Source organism: Heloderma suspectum, chromosome 5 (assembly GCF_057233095.1).
Source record: "Heloderma suspectum isolate Gila_16-S chromosome 5, 16-S_ref, whole genome shotgun sequence".
In the NCBI taxonomy this organism is placed as follows: domain Eukaryota; kingdom Metazoa; phylum Chordata; class Lepidosauria; order Squamata; family Helodermatidae; genus Heloderma; species Heloderma suspectum.
Window position 1 is genome coordinate 81,017,125 of NC_139462.1, and position 20,572 is coordinate 81,037,696.

Here is a 20,572-nt window from a genome sequence, read left to right on the forward strand (position 1 = left end):
CAAGTGGTAGCAAAGACGCAAAAGAGGATGAGGAGTAATAGCAGCTGAAGACAATGATGATGAAAATGTACACTCACTGGTTGAAGGGGCCCTTTGAGGGTGTCTTGCCCAAGGGCCCTCCAAAACCTGGAGCCAGCACTGATTCTGTTGCAAAAAATTTACTAGGTTATGGGACTGAATTTAATCTAAACCAGAATACATATCATTACACAGGTGGTGCTTCAGTGCATTACATAACTGAAAATGCCATGCTTTGCTTTAACAAAAAAAGTCTCCAATTGAAAAATAGATTTCTGACAACCTCTCAGTAAAGGCTAACATTATTTTAAGTAAGCACTCAGAAAGAACCAGATTGGACACAGCTGACATTGGCATGATTGATTGAACAAGTTTCCAAATGGAAATAGGCTATTTAAAGGGTGTTAAATATACTTGCAAGGGCAGAAAGGGCAGTAAACTCACAGAAACAGTCTTCCTTGTACATATTTTCTAGCTGCATGGGAAACAAGCACAAATGGATGCTTCATGCAGATATCTCTGTGCTGAAAAGCTCCAATTAATAGCCAGGGCTGTTTTTGCACAGCTCCGGATAGTCAGCAGTACCAGTGATTATATGGTTGGGAGAAGAAGGAAAGGCTGAATATATCCCACCCTTGAACAGATTATCAGCATGACTAAATGGGGCTCCTGGATGGAGCTTTTCAGCCCAGGGAAACATGCGCAGAGGAGCACATGACATTGCTGCACAAGCCTAATGCTGGATTGAGACCAATATGCAAAGTATTTAATATTTTGTTACTTTAAGTAGGAAAACCAAGGAAACGGAAGAGAAATATTTCAGTCATGCTGAAATGATGCTACATTAAAATAAAGTGTTATTCCTGCAATTAGTAAGGTCAGACATGGTGAAAACAGTACAGTCTATTAAGAAGTATTAAAAACCACCAGATAAGAATGTACCACTTTTCATAATGTATACCTAAATTCCATTTATCTAAAACAACCAAGCAATTAAAAACAACTAAGGCTGCAATCCTATACACACCTACCTGGGAATAAGTCCCATCAATGGGACTTAGTTTAAGTAGACATGTACAGGATTGCACTGTAAAATATCTAAACTGAGGGACAAAAAGGAAGAAATTAATTGTAGTAGACGCCAGGCAAGCACTATGCAACAGAATTCATACTTCTTCATATTCACTATAGAACTACATAAAATATTGTTTATAGTTTAGAAACTAGACTGAATTGTAAAAGGTGGGTGACAGGATTGAAAAATCATACATTAATGCTGCCATCCTATGCACACTTACCTGAGAGTAAGCCCCACTGAACTCAATGGGACTTACTTTGGAGTAGACATGTATAGGATTGCACAGAAAATTTTGTACAATGAAATATCATTAAATACTGGTTGAAACCCAGAATGATTAATGCTAGAATGGTATTTCAAGTTTCCTACAGTGAATTAATGGATATTTAGGCCAGATTCTGAGGTTCCACCAAGGATTTCTAGGAGTGGGCTGCAGAGATTTGACATCAACATACCACATGTTGAGCTCCCTGAAAAGCTCTGCTGTGGCCATAAGACACAGGGAACATTTGGAAATGGTAAACCACCACTGCATCCATGGCCAATTTGAGGGACAGAAGCCAACTGGAAACCTGGAAATTCCACAGAAATCTTGCCTTTAAATACTAAGGGCTGGATTAATCAGCAAAAATATATCTAGAGTCTTGCACCCACCCATTTAGGGAAGCAGCTAAATTCTAAGATTCTAAATTCTAAGATCCTTTTCAGTATTCTGGCAAATAAGGTTGTTGAACTGAAGATTATTCATAATTTGGACTGAGACATGGTCATTCTTCAAATAAAATGTAACTAACTAATTGTTTATATAATTTTAATTTTTAATTTTAAAACCAGTTTTACTAAATGATTCTGCTACAAATCTGGAGTGCTGCAGTCCTTCCATAATTTAAACTAATGACAAAACACCATTTTATTGATTTTGACATAAGGTTCAGGAACTTGCTTTGCACAAATTTTTGCATTAAACAAATCACATAATAAACTTGCTTCCTGAAGAGAAAAAGAAACCCCTAGTTCTTCCTAAAGTTTGGTATAACTTCATGATATACTTAATTTTACATCATATTTGAATCACAATAATCTACTTAGTTTTATTTTCAAGACATACCCAATAAGTTTAAACTGATTTTAAAGGTTTTCTAATAACATAGGAAAAGAAGTGTGACACTAATACTTACTGTGGTTGTGTCACTGGCAAGGAGCGTCTAATGATGGAATGAACTTGTCTGTAGACATCCAGTTTGGACATGCATCGGCAGGCTGTATGATTGGCGAAACTCATTGTTACAGGTTTGGGGCCATGAGACAGCGGTACAGTTATTTCAAACAACTACATAGAAGGCAAGAGGAAAAAAACTTATTTATACATCAAGACTGTACTAAAAGCAAAAGTGAGAGTGATGCTTTTATCATGTAAATTATTCTTCATAAACTTTTTTCACAGACTGAAATTTTCACAGAGAAATCCTGAAGAAGTTCCTATCTCCTCACTGAAAGCTGTTTAAGCAGCTAATTGGAGTGTGGATGGGAGGGGTAAGTTCCATAGTCAAGGTAACATGATACTTCATGTGGGTTTGGTTGTAAAAATGAACAAATACACAGTAATGTAGTAGACTTTAATTACCACAATATATGTTCAGTGAATAGCCCCTCGCATAGTAAGAATTAATGGCAACCATTCATTTATATGAAAGAAAGGTCTTGAGCTGGAGCCCAGCCTAGTGAATTACTGTGGCCTAGGTGCTCAAACTTCTAACCTTTCTAGTTACAGAAAGGAGTAGAGGTGTGCAAAGACAGTATGAGGCCTCTGGTAGGGTCTTTGTATAAATACTGCCATAGATAGTACACACTTTTTACCCTAATTCAACATTGCCTTCAACTGATGTTCATATATATGGGTCTAAATAGAAGGGGACACTCAAGGATATCATTGGTGTCCATGGCAACACTGTTGCCTACCCTTCATGATAGCAATACTGGAGGAGGGGCTAGTTGTGCCCCTTTCACAGCTTTGTCTCATATTGCAGATCTATCTACATCACTCCCTGGCATTATTGGCATATTCCCATTCTCGTTTCTGTGTGTTGACCATACAGTGGGGATGGATGACTCTTTCAATTTTGGTTTCTCTCCATTTGCAATTTTTCCAGTCATGAGTTCAGTTCATCCTATGCTTTGAGAACTTTTCCAATCTTTGAGTTCATCCCGGACTTTGATAATTTTTTCAATCTTAAGTTTGGTTTATCCCAAATTTTGAGTGTTTTTTTAAAGTTCACATGAAAACAGGTACAGATTTTGGGGCATATTTATGCTAATACATGCATTTTAGTATGTAATTTTGCCTAACATACAAATGTTTGCAAGCAATTTTCCTATAATGCATTTTAATGATATTTTTACAAATGTATGTATGTATTTGTGTGCACACAATAATGTATGTATAATATATGTATTTTGTACACATTTTTTGATTGACGAATTCCACTGCAAAATTCAGAGAAGCGCAAATTTTGAAGGATCGCTAAGTTTCAGTTTGCCTGTTGGTTCAAAATGCGAATCAAACTAAAATCTCCCTCATCCTTACCTTAGAGTATGATGCAACCATAAGAGTGGCTGACTTTATTCATAGTCATGATTATATGATTATGTTTAATACCATCAATTTAATGTTGGAATACTTAGGACTGGTTCACACATGCATGTACATTACTTGATTCCTCTAGACTACTGTACCTGTGATGCCTGGCAGCTGAATGTGTGAACTCACTCCACTGAAATGCACTGAAAATTCTATCTGTGATATTGAATCTGTGATAGCTCATTCACCCATCCAAGCCATCACTGGATGCTGCACACTTCAAGTGATGAACATGCTTAAGTGTGAACCACCCTGAAAATTCCAACAAAAGTAACAAAAATGGTGTGTTATCAGTCTTTCTATTTTTCTCATCTATATCTATATCTATATCTATATCTATATCTATCTAGTTCTAAATTCCTCACAATTTGGTATATATTCACATAAAGCAGTATTACTGAGCTGTGAAGAATACTTATTTCAAGTTACTAGTCCCAGGAGCCAAATAGTTTGAGAATCACTTGTACAGATAGTGTTGTCTTTGGATGAATTTAACAAGACTAGTTCCTGCCTCCTAAATCAGGAGGCAGTGATGTACACTTTCCTTTGTAAGTATGATTTTATTGCTTTGATTATAGGTCATAACACACCAAAGTATAGACTTGCAACAAAGTAATATGGCCTAATAGAACACACAATAATATGCCGTGCTCAGGTTATTTTCTTCAACCTTACACTCATGCCAGAATTGCTTATTCTAGTTTATGATACATAAAATGGCCACTGCAAGATCTCATATTTTTAATCATATATACTACTAGCAAACTCCTTCTCCTTATGCAGCCAAAACAGCACCATCCACATACAAGAGGGAGGTATTAACATGCTCAAGGGAACCCTGAGGTTTGCAGAAGTACAAAAAAAAAAAAAAACTTTAGAAAAAACCCAATGGCCACCGAACAGCCAATGTTCAGTGAGAACAGAATGCTGTCTGTTGGAGGGGGTGGAGCAGAAGCCAGGGGTAGGGGGAATGAAGAAGGCATGCTGATTGCCTCTAACACTGAATAGGAGCACTTCACACTGCAACATTTTGTTGCAGGTCCCACTTGTATTTATTTTTCATGGATGGGCAAAATGTCATTCAGACACTTCCTTATTAACACAATCCTGCCATATAACCTATTCATGTAGGAAATGAGTATACACAGATAATATTCAGATTAATAGTTTAATGTCACAATACACTTAGACTGACTTGTGCTTATGAATCCAATAGGCAACCCAAAATGTGTTCCTAAACTACTTCTAGGTTTTAATTTAGACATTAGCACTGCTGGCTCATTCCTGTCCACGCATTCACTGAGTTTGTGGAGGGGATGGGGGCCATGCCTACTGGCCACACTCGACCTCTACACATTCACCTGAATGCGTGAAAGAAGCCCCTGTGTAGGTACAGCTGTACATGTGTGTTGGGCGCTTTCACATATTCAGGCAAGTATATGGAAGTTGGGATATGGCCAGTAGATGCACTGATGTTGGGGGCCAGTGCGTGTGGTTCCCTGTCTCTCTCTACACTGTCAACACATGGAAGGAATAATCTGGAGTGGGCTGGTAGTTGTTCAATAGCAAAATTTATTTATTTTATTTGAATCTTCAGTCTACTAAATTTATTCCTTACATTTCCTGCGGAATATGTTGACTACTCGAAAAACCATATCTATATCACTGAATTAGATCTTAAAAGCAGGACCATTTCAAAATTGTCTAGTTTTTGATCATCTAGTAATAGTGCTTTGTCTTTCTAGGCGCAAAGATTACTGCAGATGCTGGCTGCAGCCAGGAAATCAGAAGACGTTTACTTCTTGGGAGGACAGCAATGACAAATCTTGATAAAATAGTGAAGAGCAGAGACATCACACTGACAACAAAGGTCTGCATAGTTAAAGCAATGGTATTCCCTGTAGTAACCTATGGCTGCGAGAGCTGGACCATAAGGAAGGCTGAGCGAAGGAAGATAGATGCTTTTGAACTGTGGTGCTGGAGGAAAATTCTGAGAGTGCCTTGGACTGCAAGAAGATCAAACCAGTCCATCCTCCAGGAAATAAAGCCAGACTGCTCACTTGAGGGAAGGATATTAAAGGCAAAACTGAAGTACTTTGGCCACATCATGAGAAGACAGGATACTCTGGAGAAGATGCTGATGCTAGGGAAAGTGGAAGGCAAAAGGAAGAGGGGCCAACCAAGGGCAAGGTGGATGGATGATATTCTGGAGGTGACAGGCTCGACCTTGGGGGAGCTGGGGGTGGCGACGGCCAACAGGAAGCTGTGGCGTGGGCTGGTCCATGAAGTTACGAAAAGTCGGAAGCGACTGACCGAATAAACAACAATAAGTAATAGTGCAGACATTTGGTCATGGAGGGAGCAATCCTATGGCTGCTAGACAGTAGCTAGACGGCCACAGGATATCATGTTATCCGGGACCTGACCTCCCCCCAGCCCTGTCCTCTGCGCTCACAAGAGGAGCACAGAGCGGCTGAAAAGGGACATGGCTGGGGGTGTTCCGGAGTGGGGAGAACGTAGCTGTGTGTATGACACATCCAATGTGTTGTACAGCAGCCTCCTTCCCTGCTCCGTGTTCTTGTGGCTAGACAGCTGCAATCGGCTGTATAGCCAAAAAAGCAGGGCAGGAGAAGTGCGGAGGGAACGATCCTGCCCTGCTTAGGATAGGCAGTCGCCTCCGAGTTTGGAGGCGGCCGTCTATCTTGATAGGATTACGCCCTAAATCTACAATGTAAACTCACACTGCCTGCACTCTTCAAACTGACTTGCGTGTAAAACATTTCGAAAACAATTTATTAGCCCAAGTTACTACTACCTTTAAACATTTTCTTTGATGATTACTCAATGATTAATATAGAAAGGATCTTCCTTTATACAGGCCAACAAACTGCATTCAACCAGTGGGATTTTGTGGCACATTTTTTCACCACTACTCTAAATTATATTTTCATTAATTATTACTGTCAAAAACAGAACAAAACCAGGCAGCGCTGGGTTGTTTATTTAAAGATGCCCATCACTGCCCAGATCCAACAACAGGCTTGCTTGTACCAGAGGGGGAAGTAGAGCTTTGTGCGTGCACAAGCACACTGAATGCTTCTACATGCGGCAAAAAGGACCTTTCCAAATATCTGCCCTCCACGTGGGTAGGCTGACACTGGATGCCACTGAATACGGCTAAGTGCACAATCCTATGCATGTTTAGGCAGAAAAAAACACGCTGGCTGGGGAATGCTGGAAGCTGAGGGACTTTGTTTCTGTCTAAACATGCATAGGATTGAGCCTTAAACCAATCAAAGCATAGAGATGTGGGTGAGAGTACATTCAGGTAAGTATGCAGGAGGATGGCCATGCAAATAAATGACCACTGGTGCATGCTACCAAACTGTGGAATACAATCCTCAGCATTTCTAACAGTGTTAAGATCGGCTGATGCAGACAGTAGTACACAGCAATATATGTGTACAGCAATATGGTGTGACCTGTTTTCCTGTATAAAATGTTGCAGATGACTCTTTATACTGGGGCCCTTGCAAGTTTTTGCTTTTTATTATCTCTTCAATATATTTTTCTGTTTCTTCATATTTTGGTACAGATTTGTTTCTCATGATCTCTTCCTAAAGTGAAATTAAGAACTAGAATAGACCAGTTTTGGTTTTCAGTTGCATTGTGCTTAATTGGGCTTTCGACCTTTGCAGATCAAAATGAAAATATTTGATTGAAAGGATCCTATCCCAGAGTTGCAAAAAAATATATTAAAAATTACATTGGATATTTTTCCTTCTATGTGATTTACCTAGCCTGACTGCATCTATCAATGGGAGAGCTTGTGGAGAGCACTAAAATCAATTGGACCAAAGAACATTTAATTTATCTGGATTGTTCCCTTAAATAGGATTCTCTAAGTTATGCATGAACTGACAGCCAGCCTCTAAATGGAAATAATGAAATAGTCAGTTAACTTCTGACTATTGCATTATAAATGCTGTCCTCTGTCAATAAAACTAAAATGCACTATGAAACATGAAAAGAAATCAAAATGCTGTAAAAGAGAATTAGGGACTATTTAATATACATGCCAATGGTGATAATACTTACTAAATCATCAATGTTGTTCTATTAAATGAACAAAAATGCTTGGGAAAAAGTAGTCCCATACTTCACAAATGACTCAAGCATTCCACTAATCTATAGATTTCCAAACTGTGTGTGTGAACATAATGTTTATGTCAAATACTACAAACCACTTAAAACTGTCTGCTTACTTCTGTGAGAAAATACCTCTCAAAATTCTTTAAAGCTATTCTGAGAGGCATTTTCCCTATAGAGTCTCTGGTTGAAGTCACGGAGAAAAATATTTTTGCCTTTATAGTAAATCGGAAAAATGTCAGAACACAAAAATCTCAGTAGGCAAATTGCCACATGGTGAGTTCAGTGGTTATTGATTCTGTATGAACTTTTGCATGGACTGTGAACTTATTTTGAATCTGTGGAGTCTTAGGCTTGGTTTCACCCCTCCCCTAGTAACTGTGGTTGCAAAAATAAGCTTAAAAATGTAACATGTATGGCCCAAACTTTAAAAAAACTGGTTAGTAAAGAGACACTTAAAATTAATTGAGGTTTCTGATTAACTGAATTGTATAAAGTATTATTTTGGTGGGATGATCTGTAACAATATTTGTGGGGGGGGGAGTGTGGCCACTTTTATTGCTGATTCATCTGATGTTACAACTGTGAATGATTAACATATTAAAATAAATACTCAGCATGTACTTGTGACCAAAATATTTACTGATGAAGCCTAATGAAATATCCCAACAACAGCTACCAAGTAGGTAGCTACCTAACCACGTTGTAGCATCTACAGTGTTTATCTAGTCCAGCAACTTGTATCCCACAGTGGCCAACGAGATGCCTATGCAAAGCCCCAAAGCAGCATCTAGGGAAGGCTTGTCACCAAGTCCTTTGCATGCTGGGGCTGTCAATTCACTCTTCAGTGTGTTAGACAGGTCTTGGGTCTCTGTTCATTTTATTTTGCCCCTGCTCAAAATAAGATACTCAAAATTTCAGTATTTAGTCCATGGTTATTTGCTGCTTCATATCAAACTATTTCTTCTTGGGAAAAGAAATCAAACAATTAATTTATCTGCAATGTTAGAAATGTCTTGACACTTGCCAGTCATGCCACTGAGACAGTGCTTGTGATTTTGCTAAACAGTTTTCATCTATAGATTAATATCACTATTTTTCCTTCTCAACTCTATCACTTATGAAGCTCTATATTATATATTGTGCTGCTAACACAAAGCATATCACAGTTCTAGAACAAATATAATTTTATAACTGAACAATGGAACAGCATATTTCCTTTAAAATATATCCAAGTAACAATGGATATTTAAATGGCATGCAGTTACTTAGAAACAAATTCAGAATGTATCTGAGGTAACAACCTACCGTTTTGCTGATGTAGCTTGTGCTGATATTCATACACTGCAGCCCTTCACTATTGCAGCAACCTCCACATCTGTAGATGGACACACATGGAGGTTTAAAGAAGGTGTTTGTTGTTGCTCCAGATTCTTTCCCCACATCTACACATACCTCACGTGGCATGCATTGAGTTTTTCTCCACTCATTATCAATACCTGCCAAGTTACAGGGAAAGCTCATAGGTTATAAATAAGTTTTTTTTAATAGTTCAAAATCAGATTCCCCTAAAATTAGTTAGAGCTGAAGAAGCAGGGGCTTAAGAAAAGAGAGAGATAAAAGTCTGAGAAAGCAGCTGGTCAACAGCAGCCAGATGCTGTGGAAAGACTGTCAGAAGATAGTCCACAGGAATTAAGGGAAGGTCTGAGGAGGAGTCTGAGAAGGGGAAAAAAATGGAAGGGAGGAATGGCAGAGAAGAGAGGTACACAGGCACAGGAGTGTCAGAGGTGAGGAATCACATATTGATATGAAATAACCAACCAAATATTTGCTTGCCTCTAGCACTTAGAAGTGATTATTGAAAGGTGCTTAACAAGGTTTCAACAGCTGTGAAGATAGCTTAGCTGAAAAAAGTCATAGCTTCAGAGTAGGAATCACGTTGCTTACCTTTAACAGATGTTCTCTGAGTGGTCATATATGTAGTCACAAAAATGGGGTCTGTGCCTGTGCAGAGCACCATCCTGGAACTTTCTAGTGCTCAAGCCTGAGAGCTGGTGCTAATGCCCCTACCCTCTCTTTTACATAATCCTCAAGGGGCAGGACGTGTACTTCCTACTCAGTTCCTTCATAACTGTTGTGAGAATGTCCCACCAAAAGAAAGGAGACACCTGCAGTGGGGAAGGAGGGTGGATTGTGTGACTTCACAGATGATCTCTTGAAGAACATCAGTTACAGGTAAGCAACCTGTTCTTCTTCTTCATAGTCTCTGTGCAGGCACACACATAGAAGACTGGCAGCTGACATATTTGGAGGAGAGTGCTGGTGTTATTATAGGAAAAAAGCTGTTCAGGAGAGCTGTCTGAAAAGCTGTCAGTTCTTACAGTCACCTCCAAAACTTAATACTTTGCTATAGTAGACAGGTTGGTCAAGGCAGAACTTTGCTGAGTTCTGGTAATGAAATCTAGAAAGGTAGAAGAGAGATGGCCATTTCTAGGATTAAGACCTCTAATAACACACATGAGAGGCTGTCTTGTCAGTTCCTAACACAATCTAATAATGGAAAAAAAAATCCGGCATGAGAAGCATTGGGAGAAAATCTCCAAAACCTTTTTCAGATCCCCATAGCAAAGGAAATGGTTTATACAACTTTTCTATACAGATGGAAAATCAAAGCCCCTCCAAATTTCCATGTACAGACAATATACTCAGCATCACCTTTGGGGTTCACAAAGACTGGAAAAAAATAATTTCTGGTTGAGATGAAAATGTGAAATAACCTCAGTGAACAATGACATATCAGGACATAGCAACATCTTGTCTCTGTTAACTCACAAGTAAGATGCATTGGAATGTACAACCCACAGTTCCCTGGGTGTCCTTGTCAAGGTACTGGCCACTAAAAAGGTGGTATTGAGGAAAAGAAGACATATCGCAAGTAGGCATGAGTTCAAGGAACTTCACATTAGCTGAAAAAGGACCAAGGAAAAACTGCAGAAATAGATGTTCTGAGGGTTGTAAATTGTCATGGGATTTACAGAAACATTCAGTGAACAGATGAACAAACAATGAATGTCCTTCATTAGGACAGTGAAATGAAGAAATTGTTGCCCAATGAACCCAGATAGAAAAAGCAGCTAGAACTTGAACTTACAGGTTAAGAGTATAGTACAAAATATGATGAATGGAGCTTGCAAAAATAATGGAAGGATATCATGAAGCCTTGCAGCGGTTCATAAGACAACTGGATCCTTTAGGCCATCAGACTCAACATTTGTACATTGTAAGAGAGAATCTGACTCATTCTGAACCGAGAGATCTCATGCTTGCTGAAGAAGGAAATGCTTGCGCTCCAGGTGCAAAGTTTGGTGAACCATTGTTGTCATGGGCACCAAAGTGCCAATGAGGATGCAGTTTGTCCTGTTGAGTAAGATCTGGTGTAGCATTTTTGCAATGATGGGAAATAGAGGAAAGATGTATAAAAAGAGGTCACAAGGAGCAATATAAAAGTCAGGAACTTAGTACAACAAAAAAGGAAGTCATTACAGAAGTGGGGATCTTGACCTGCTCTGCTCCAGAATTGCTTGTATTCAGAGACAGAGAAAAGGTCCATCTGAGGATAACCCCCGAGACTGATGAAGGGGTGCAAATATTAAGTCTTCCAGAACGCTTTGTGAACAACGAGGTAGTTTTTTCAGAAAATTCTGATTTGCATGGGGTCATTTGCAGAGGAAAATTTTCAGTTTTCATCGGAAAATGTTCTGATGAGCCAGGGGTGGGCAACTTGTGGCTGTTCAGACGTTTTGACTTACAACTCCCATCATCTGTCACCATTGGCTATGCTGGCTAGAGCTAATGGGAGCTGTAGGCCAAAACATCAGGAGGGCCACAAGATGCCTGTCCCTACCCTACAGAGATCTAATTTACTATGCTTATTTTCCTTGTATTTAGTAAGCAAAGCTAAAAAAAGGGTACCCACACTGGTTTAGGATTGTCCACAGTGTGGTCCAGTAAAGACATATCTGACATCTAGAAAATAATAGTTGAAGTCAGAATTGTGAGTGCAGTTCATATGCTATGAAGATCTGAAGACTTGAGATCTCAGACATCAAGACTGGTGTTGAAGAGAAGAATCCTATAAATGTACAGTGAAGCACTGCTGAATATGTAGACGTTAGTACAGGATGGGCTGTTTGTTCTGATATTAATGATGCTGTTGAAGTCAATGGCACTGATGTTGAGGAAGGTACCAAAGTTGTTCGAACTGAAAAGATGAAAGCAGAAATTGTTTCAGGAGTCATCATCAGTATTGAAGCAGTAGTCTTTAGCTCCAGAGATTGGGCCCAAGATCCAGTGGTCTGAGTAGGGGAAGTCAGCATGTCTGTATGAGTTTCAGCAATGTTGAACTTAGAACTGGTGCAGGGTTTGTTGCTTGTATCGACGTAACCTGCTTAGACCATGTGACAGTATCATTATGTTTCTCCCCTGCCCCCCTTAGTTATGGACAAGAAACTGTGTTGCTGGAGGAAACCAAGCAGTCAACCAAGCAAAATATTGACTTGGTCTCAATACTTTGACAAGCAAAGGCTGTTTTATCTGCTGAACCACAGGAAGTATTCGTGGCACCTAGGTCATAGGGTATTACTTAGTATGGCTAATGGAGGAGCCGAGACAAGAAACAGGTGTGTTGGCTTTATGTGGGAAGTCCTGGTGGCCATAATTTCTTTAACTTGCAAAATTCATTCTTGAAAGTAAGCCCACAGATGAGAAGAGTTATTCTTATGAGCTTACTCTAAAAAGTTTTGAAATTCAAGACAAGAGGCAACTTTGTCCTGTTCCATAAACAGATTACACAGCACAGCAATAATTGCTAATCCAGGGATGGGGAACAGGTGGCCCTCCAGATGTTGTTAGACGTCAACTTCCATCATGCCTATGCTACCTAGGGCTGCTGGGAGTTGCAGTCCAACAATGTCTGGAGGGTGACATGTTTCCCACCCATGATGTAATCAGATCAGAGATACACTAGTTCATTGCCATTGGAGGTGGAAACTTACTCCCACAATCTCAGCACTTCTTAAGAGAGACCAGCTGCACCAGAAAATGCAAGGACAATCCCACCAAACAAACATGCAAAGATAGCAACTACCTAATAAAAGCTAGAAAGAGAAAGAAAAAAAGAAGCTCCTTGACTAAAAAAGGACAAGAGTGAACTCGCTGAAGAGAAATCTCAGTCAGAAGAGAACTGAGTGGGAAGGACTGTACTATGACCTGGTTCGCACAGTCACCGCAGTCCACTGTGTCTTATTACTCACGGTGGATTGCAAGGCCCATGGGCGCCAGGTTGCCAATCCAAGCTCCCATGCTATGGCTTGTGTTGTCTGAACCTGGTGAGGGTGGCTTGTTGGGTCAACCACCCACAACCCTACAACAGGCCATGGGTTCTGGATGGTTTGTTAATCACCCCAACAAGCTACCCTCGCTGGGTTCGGATGAAACAAGAAGGCACACCCAGAAAAGGTAATTATACAAATCAGCTGGTAAGCAACCGGCATGCGCAGGGTGATTAACAAGCCACTGTGACTTGTTAACTGCCCTGTGATCATGTGAACCGGGCTGTCTCTCAAGGCATGTGTGAAGGAGAAAATCTTTCCTGATGAGAGGGGTGGGCACTGAGCACCAGCTGCTGGACTTGAGCTGTAGGAACTTCCCAAATGTGCTTTGCTGAAGTACATAACCCATATATGTGCCTGCACAGAGACTACAAAAAAGAACAGGACCAGGAAGAAAGTAATATAGATTCAGGTAGGCTTATTTCCAGTCAAACATTTCTTGCTGGTTGTTTTCCACAAGCCCAAAGCCTACCCCACTCCCAAAGTGGAATGGGATACTATATCCCACTCCTAGACTAGGTGGAAGGCTGACAATTAATTAGATCCACCTAGAGGCTACGGCAGGAGACAGAGTTGTCAAATCACATTGATAAATGACTCTTACATATCAGCGATGGCCAACAGCTTTTTGACATCAGCTTCTATTCCTCCCCAGCTCTCTGATATAAACAATATGTGAGACAAAGTGGCAAAATATGCATCAGAAATTAACCCATGTTTCCTTTAAATTCTGTCTGCTATTTCCTAGCTTAGACTCCCTGCCCCTCCATGTCTCCCTTGCCTTTGGCTAGGTTGCTTTATCCTAGCCCTGCAAAAGACCATGCTTGTTCTGAACTGACAGGCATCTAGAAACAGTATGTTGCATCAATATATCCCTATTTATCTCAGTAAGTTTAAAATATAGCTCAAAAAGCTCTAAACGTTTATGGTATTTCTTTTTATCAGGGAGGATTGGAGTTCTGAATATGCTAAATCATGCCTTAATATGTCTTAGCAGTCTTGCTTTCATCGCTTAGACTTTAAAATATATTTGACAGAATTCTAGCATTTTGATTTACAGCATTTGGTAGACATTAAATTTCCAACACTTACTTTTTAAGATCTCTGCATTGTAATGTGCTGCAGCAAATTTTATTGGATTTGAATCCTCTGATCTTGCATCGAAACTGGACTGTTCCCTATTGTGTTGCCAGCTCCCTTTTCTCAACTGACATTTGAACATTTTCCAGTATTCTGGATAAAGTACTGTCATGAGTTCATCTACACTGGAAACAGACCGCAACTGTTCTTCCAACTCTTTACTTGCATGAGTCTGCTAAAGAAATATACAAAAATAATTACTTTTCACATTACACAAATGCCGATGCATATTAATCCAATGATCTGCTACATTTAAGATAAAACCATTCCATTATAGAGACCATTGCTAAAAAGTCTTCAGGTTAAAGTGATCTATACTTTTACATTCTCGGGTCCTTATGATTGCCTTGACATAAATGTTTACGGAAGCAAAGATATATTGACTTTGTCCATTTAATCTCATTACTGACCCAAACTAAGTGCCAGCTTGGTCATGGACACAGAAATACTAACAGCAAAACTAGTTTTAGGCAAACATGAATAAACTACAAACACAGAGTTTCTTCTGTTCCCTTAGGCTGCGATTCTATACAAAATTACTTAGAAATAAACTCAAGCAAACTCAGTGAACTCAGCCTACATGGGATCAGGCTTTGAGGTTGAATTGTCTTTGAAACTTCATTGCGCTATTTACGTGGATGTGAAATCATTGCTAATGTAGAATAGGTAACGGAACAGGAAAATTCGACCTTTAAGGAGCTCAGGTGGGATTCATGGGATTATCCATTTATCTTCACAACAACTCTGTGAGGTAGGTTACATTTCAAGATAGTGACTGGCCCAAGATCACTCAGTGAGCTTCAAGGCTAAGCCAGGATTAAACCCAGGTCTCCCTTATTTGTCCATCACACTACATAATTAGTGGCAATCCTGCAACATGGGTGCCACACGGCACACACAATAGAAATGTGTGCTGTTCCTGACAGGAGCAGAAAGGCATATGGGCTTGGCATTGAGAGGCAGCTAGGCCTACACTCCTGCCTGTTTCTTTAGCACTGCATTGCTGCCTAATCTCAGCCAGCTAGAGAAAAAATCAGTCTAAAACACAGAATGTTGCATATGTACTGGAGTGTGCATTGAAATGGCATTATCTCATAATTAAGACTTAACTTGTGGAACACTTGCCAAAAGGTTGGGTAAGGCTACCTCTTCTCTACTACACCATGCTTGCTATAACATCTGTGACAAATATGAAATGAGAATCAAAGCATCTTAAATACACTTGCTTCTAGGGAGTTGTATCCTGAGTCTGTCATCAGGTCCAGAAATGGAGGAGTGTGAATTTGATGGCAACAGACTGGGGTTGAAAGCTAGAAGGGGACTGCCTATAACCAGTCACAACACCGAAAGATCCTGAACCAGAACACTTTCTGTATTTTTTTTTTGCATCAGTAGTAAGTCCAGATGTGAATACAACTGTGAGTGCCTTAAAGATTATTTGCCCTGCTCTTCCATGCGTCGTTCCTGTATTGGACATGTCTGTAACAACTGTGAACCTATAGATACAGTATGAATGAGCTTGAAAAGGATGCTCTGGAAACATCAGAAGAGCTGTTTATTGACTCTCCCAATAGTGGAAGTGATGACAACAACCTTGTGACATCTGCTATCAAGTTATGCAGGCTGCTGTGAGTGAAGATAGAATTGAACACTTTTCTGGAGTAATAGAGAATATATATTTGCAGTAAAATGTTTGGTTGTAGTCAGATTGCAGTACACTAGTAAAATTGACCCTAAACTTTCAACATACTGAGATAGGTGGTATACTATGCTTATAAGCAAAGATTGCTCTTATTTTACTATTAACTGTAGACACTTCAAATAAAAAAACAGTTCTTTATTTTCCAAGTAAAGGTAGTTATGGAGTCCAGTGAAATCAGCATTTGACCCAGACATTTCAAATTCAAACCTGAGAATTGTTAGATATATTCCTTTGATAGTTGTGATAAACATACAGAAAGTCCACCATAGCCCTAAATTTTAAAGCACTATCCAAAATTGTCCTGTATAATCTTCTTTCCATTTTGAGTGCAAGACATTCAATTCATTTGTTTCAAGTATATGGATATTTTAGCCTAACAGGGAGAAATCAACCATTTTCCAAAATGGGAGCCCCCCCCCCCCCCCGGATTTTGTGTGACTTTTGGTATAGTTATCACAGCTATGAAATTAACATATTCTGTACTTTTCAGCTTTTTATTCTAAATTTCTGGCCTGGGCCTATAGTTTTTGTAATTACATAATGTTCAAAGCAGCTCACAAGATAAATAGTAAGCCAAAAACATCAGTATAACACTACAGCAAAGATATATGCATTTCATATATATTTCCATTCCATTATCATTTATATCCATTTAATGTTATTTAAACGTTATACTCACATTAGTGAGTTAACAAAACAAAAAAAATTCCCTAATTCAATTTCTCTAAACATATCAAAAACAGGAACTGCCATTAATAAGGACAATTACCACAAAAATATCCACATTTTGCTACTCGAGGCTGCAAAACTTACCTGGAAGTGAGCACAACTAAGCACAATGGCACTTAGGTCTGAGTAAACATACATAGGATTTCACTAAATCAAACATGTCACTGTCTAACCTATATCTCTAAAATATCAGCAACAGAAAGTATATCAATTATCAAAACAGTTTAAACCAATTCAGGTCATAGCATAATGGCTTCCAAATTGTGATGGGTGTGTCATTATGCAGCTGTGGGCAGTTTTCAGGGAAGGTGTATGCTTCTCCTTAACTCCTCCCTCAAGAGGGAGAAGGTTCATTGAGTGCCTGCCATGGCTGAGTAGGGGTCTGAAGAAGCCAACTCTCCCTGATCCATGTCCTGCACTCATAACAATTTCACCGTATCACTGGCTCTTCAGTTTTACCACTTGACTTTACTGAATGACTAAACCGGCCCCCGGTTCAATACAGAAGACTGTGCCTCACTTCTTAGATTTACTATTTGTTCTGAGTTATCAATGGAGTACGGTATCTATTTTTGAGTCCTTGAAGTTATGTGGCCTGTAAAATATGCAGTGGGACCCTATGTCTGTTTCCTTTAATCTACCTGCCCCTGACATGTGAAAAAGGCACTGTCAGTTAAATTTAGAAAGGCTTCAAATGTTATTGTCTTGTCTTATGGAGACTCACTGTTTAGCATTTAGCAAGAATGGTGCAACTTAACCTGATTAAGATCAATGTTTAAAAATAAAGTAAGAGAGCAAACATACCATAAGTTAATTAAAATATTTCATACAGTGTTGTATGAGATCACTTTTGAGGTGTTTCACAGTACAATTCTATCCACGTTTACTTGTATGTGAGTCACACTGTGTTCAGCAGTCTTTGTCCCAGGTAACCGTGCACAGAATTGCAGCCTTAGATATGTATTGCTTATACTATGTCATTTATTCTTTGAAGGCTCCCACATTTAGATGCAAGTCTACTTTTAAACTCAGATCATATAATACATAGCATAATAATATCCCATGAAATATATTAATGAGAATATCTATTTGTATTATAGCAGTTCTTAAGAAACCAAATGATAAATGTAAGCAGACACCTAATTTCAGACAGGCGGCGGCACACATTTCAGAGTTATAACTATGAAGCAGCTTACATAAAGGTGAAATTCCAAGTCACACAGGGAATGTGAGAATCTGTAACGGCAGAACTAAAATAGCAAGACTGCAAATTAGTCAAAGACCAGGGCCTCATAGTATCAACAACTATTCAAAACCATCATAAAAAGATCCCAGTATTTGTATAAGCTGTAAGGTAGATCCAAGAAGAAGTGAAGAGAGGGAACAGTCTGGCCTGGTCTTTTTGTTTCTTTGTTTGAGTTATCTGGATCTTCTTACTCTATATAAATAATTTCTTTTCTTTTACATACTGTATTCTGAATTGTATTGATCAGTCTATAGGGAGGGACACTTGTCAATGCCTAGTCCTGCCTTTTGGGCAGGGGTTAGGAACACAGGAAGCTGTCTTATACCAAGTCAGACCGTCGATCCATCTTGCCCAGTATTATCAACGCTGACTGGCAGCAGCGCTCCAGGACTGCAGGCAGGATTCCTTCCTAGTCCCATCTGGAGATCCGAATCTGGGACCTTCTGCATGCAAAGTATGTGCTCTACCACTGAGCTATGGTCCTTCCCACATTAAATAATAGGGCTGTGTTTCCACCAGTGATTTACTCCAACCTGGCTGCGTGGTGAGGTCTCTGTGTTTCCATAACATCGTGGCCATTCAGCACCAGCCCCGCATTTTATTGCAGAAAAACTGCTTCTTCTGAGACTGGTTATAGTCCGACTTTTCCAGCTTACTTTGGCTCCATTACTGACCTGTTTCCACAACCACACTGGGTTCAGTATCATAGTGCTGCCCATGGGGTGTGTAGCCCAGCCTTTGTGGGTGTTCCACTCATGACCTCAGTCACCCAACCCTTTCCTTCCCTGTTTTCTGGAAGTTTCATCACCGTTTTGGAGCAGGATGCCAAGGGGCCAACTTTTAAAACATCATTGAAAATAAGCGCTAGAACACTAGTGCGTATAAGCCCGCTATCGCGGGCAAGCAAGTACTCCCACTGCAGCCTGAAAATAAGGTTTATCTCAGTTCACTTCCTCAGAACTACACGTGGGGACAATCCATGGCTAATATTCCTTTGTGTCGTTTGGACCAGGGAAACAATGTCACAAGCATCATAGCATAGTTTTCATATTACACGCTAAGTCGCTATCTCATTATCATACTATTGCACAGGTCTTCGATCAATATGCACACCCTCTATGTCAATATCTTCCTATGACTCTACCACTCTATCACTCAATCATGAAATAGCACTAACACTCATTTGCGCTATTGCGCAATAGGGGTATTGTGCAATAGCGCATTTTCCGGAACAAGCCCTCTTGACCTCAACAGGAGTCAGCAGGCACCCCTGGACTAATGCGCTATGGTGCAATAGTGCAAATGTGTGTTTGTGTTATTTCGTAATTGAATGATCGAGTCATAGAGTCATAGCAATATAGTGACCTGGAGGGTACATGTATTGATGGAAGGCTTGCGCAATAGTGTGATAATGAGATAGCGACTTAGTGTGTGCCTGCTAATGTGGTAGCTTTAGGGGTGCCTCCTAATGCAGTAGCCTGCTATTTAGAGGGAAAGGAAAAAAATGGGCGGAATCAGGCATACATATGGGAAATCTACTCAGAAGTAACTCCCACTGTGGTCAATGAGGCTTGTTCACGAGATTGTCATTAAGAGCAGGAGAGCCTGGAGGGGGGAACCTCTCTGAATGGTTCAGCAACCCCTGCCAGCCTGATGATGTTCACTTCCAATCCCCCCACCCAGAAGTATGTTTCTGTCAGCAAAGGGGGAGAGGGAGTGGGGACTCAGCAAGAGGAGGAGGTGAGAACATGGATGAGGTAATCAGACCCAACCCACACTCCACCCAGACTCCACCCAGCCATCAATACAATAATTCGAGTACTGCTCCGTGGAAACAGCAAAGAACCCCTGGCTATGGCAATAATAAGCCAGGACTTTAAGCACAGTGGAAACTGGAAAAGGAGCAGATGCGATTGGGGAAGCATCGCAACAAAGTTGCAAGCCAGGTGAAGTCAATAGCATGGAAACACACCCTAGGTTAGACTAGACTGCCTTTTTTGTTTGTATTTTCCAATTCTGTTTTTGTATGAAAAGGAAAAAACATGAGGTAGAACTGGCCATTATGCGATATATTTACCACTTTAAATCAATTACATAATTATTTTGGAGGCCAGCCACTACACCACTTACCTTTTAACCCATATAAACATGTCCAATGAAGTCAATGGGCTTCAGTATTCCTATGTAATTATTTGTGTTCTAAACTTATTAAAAAGAAATGCAACAGAACAATCACCTCAGTTCTCCTCATGTAACATGAACCCTTGCACTTATAAAGATCTTGTGTTATGTGAACAGGGAAGTCTGTGTACTGCTATTTAACTACTACTATTATTATTATTATTATTATTATTATTAGATTTATTAGCCATAAGAAATTATAAGACATAAGTGTTCACTCCAGTGCCTAAGATTTATTTATTTATTTATTTATTGCATTTATACCCTGCCTTTTTTCCTCTTGCAAGGAGCCCAAGGCGGC

The 20,572-nt window shown here is 39.8% G+C and overlaps 1 protein-coding gene across 2 annotated transcripts in view; it reads right to left on the minus strand.

Annotated features, from left to right (window-relative positions):
• The window catches only part of VEGFC (vascular endothelial growth factor C), a 74,173-nt gene that overhangs the window by 9,132 nt on the left and 44,469 nt on the right, over nucleotides 1-20,572 (minus strand). Inside the window, exons 2-4 of one of the 2 annotated variants that reach the window (XM_084860296.1) lie at nucleotides 14,366-14,585; nucleotides 9,192-9,382; nucleotides 2,275-2,426 (exon numbers count right to left, since the gene is read on the minus strand). In XM_084860296.1, coding sequence (XP_084716422.1) covers nucleotides 2,275-2,426; nucleotides 9,192-9,382; nucleotides 14,366-14,585 — 563 coding nt within the window. Of the gene's footprint in view, nucleotides 1-2,274; nucleotides 2,427-9,191; nucleotides 9,383-14,365; nucleotides 14,589-20,572 lie in introns of both variants that reach the window. The other variant, XM_084860295.1, reaches the window with a different exon arrangement.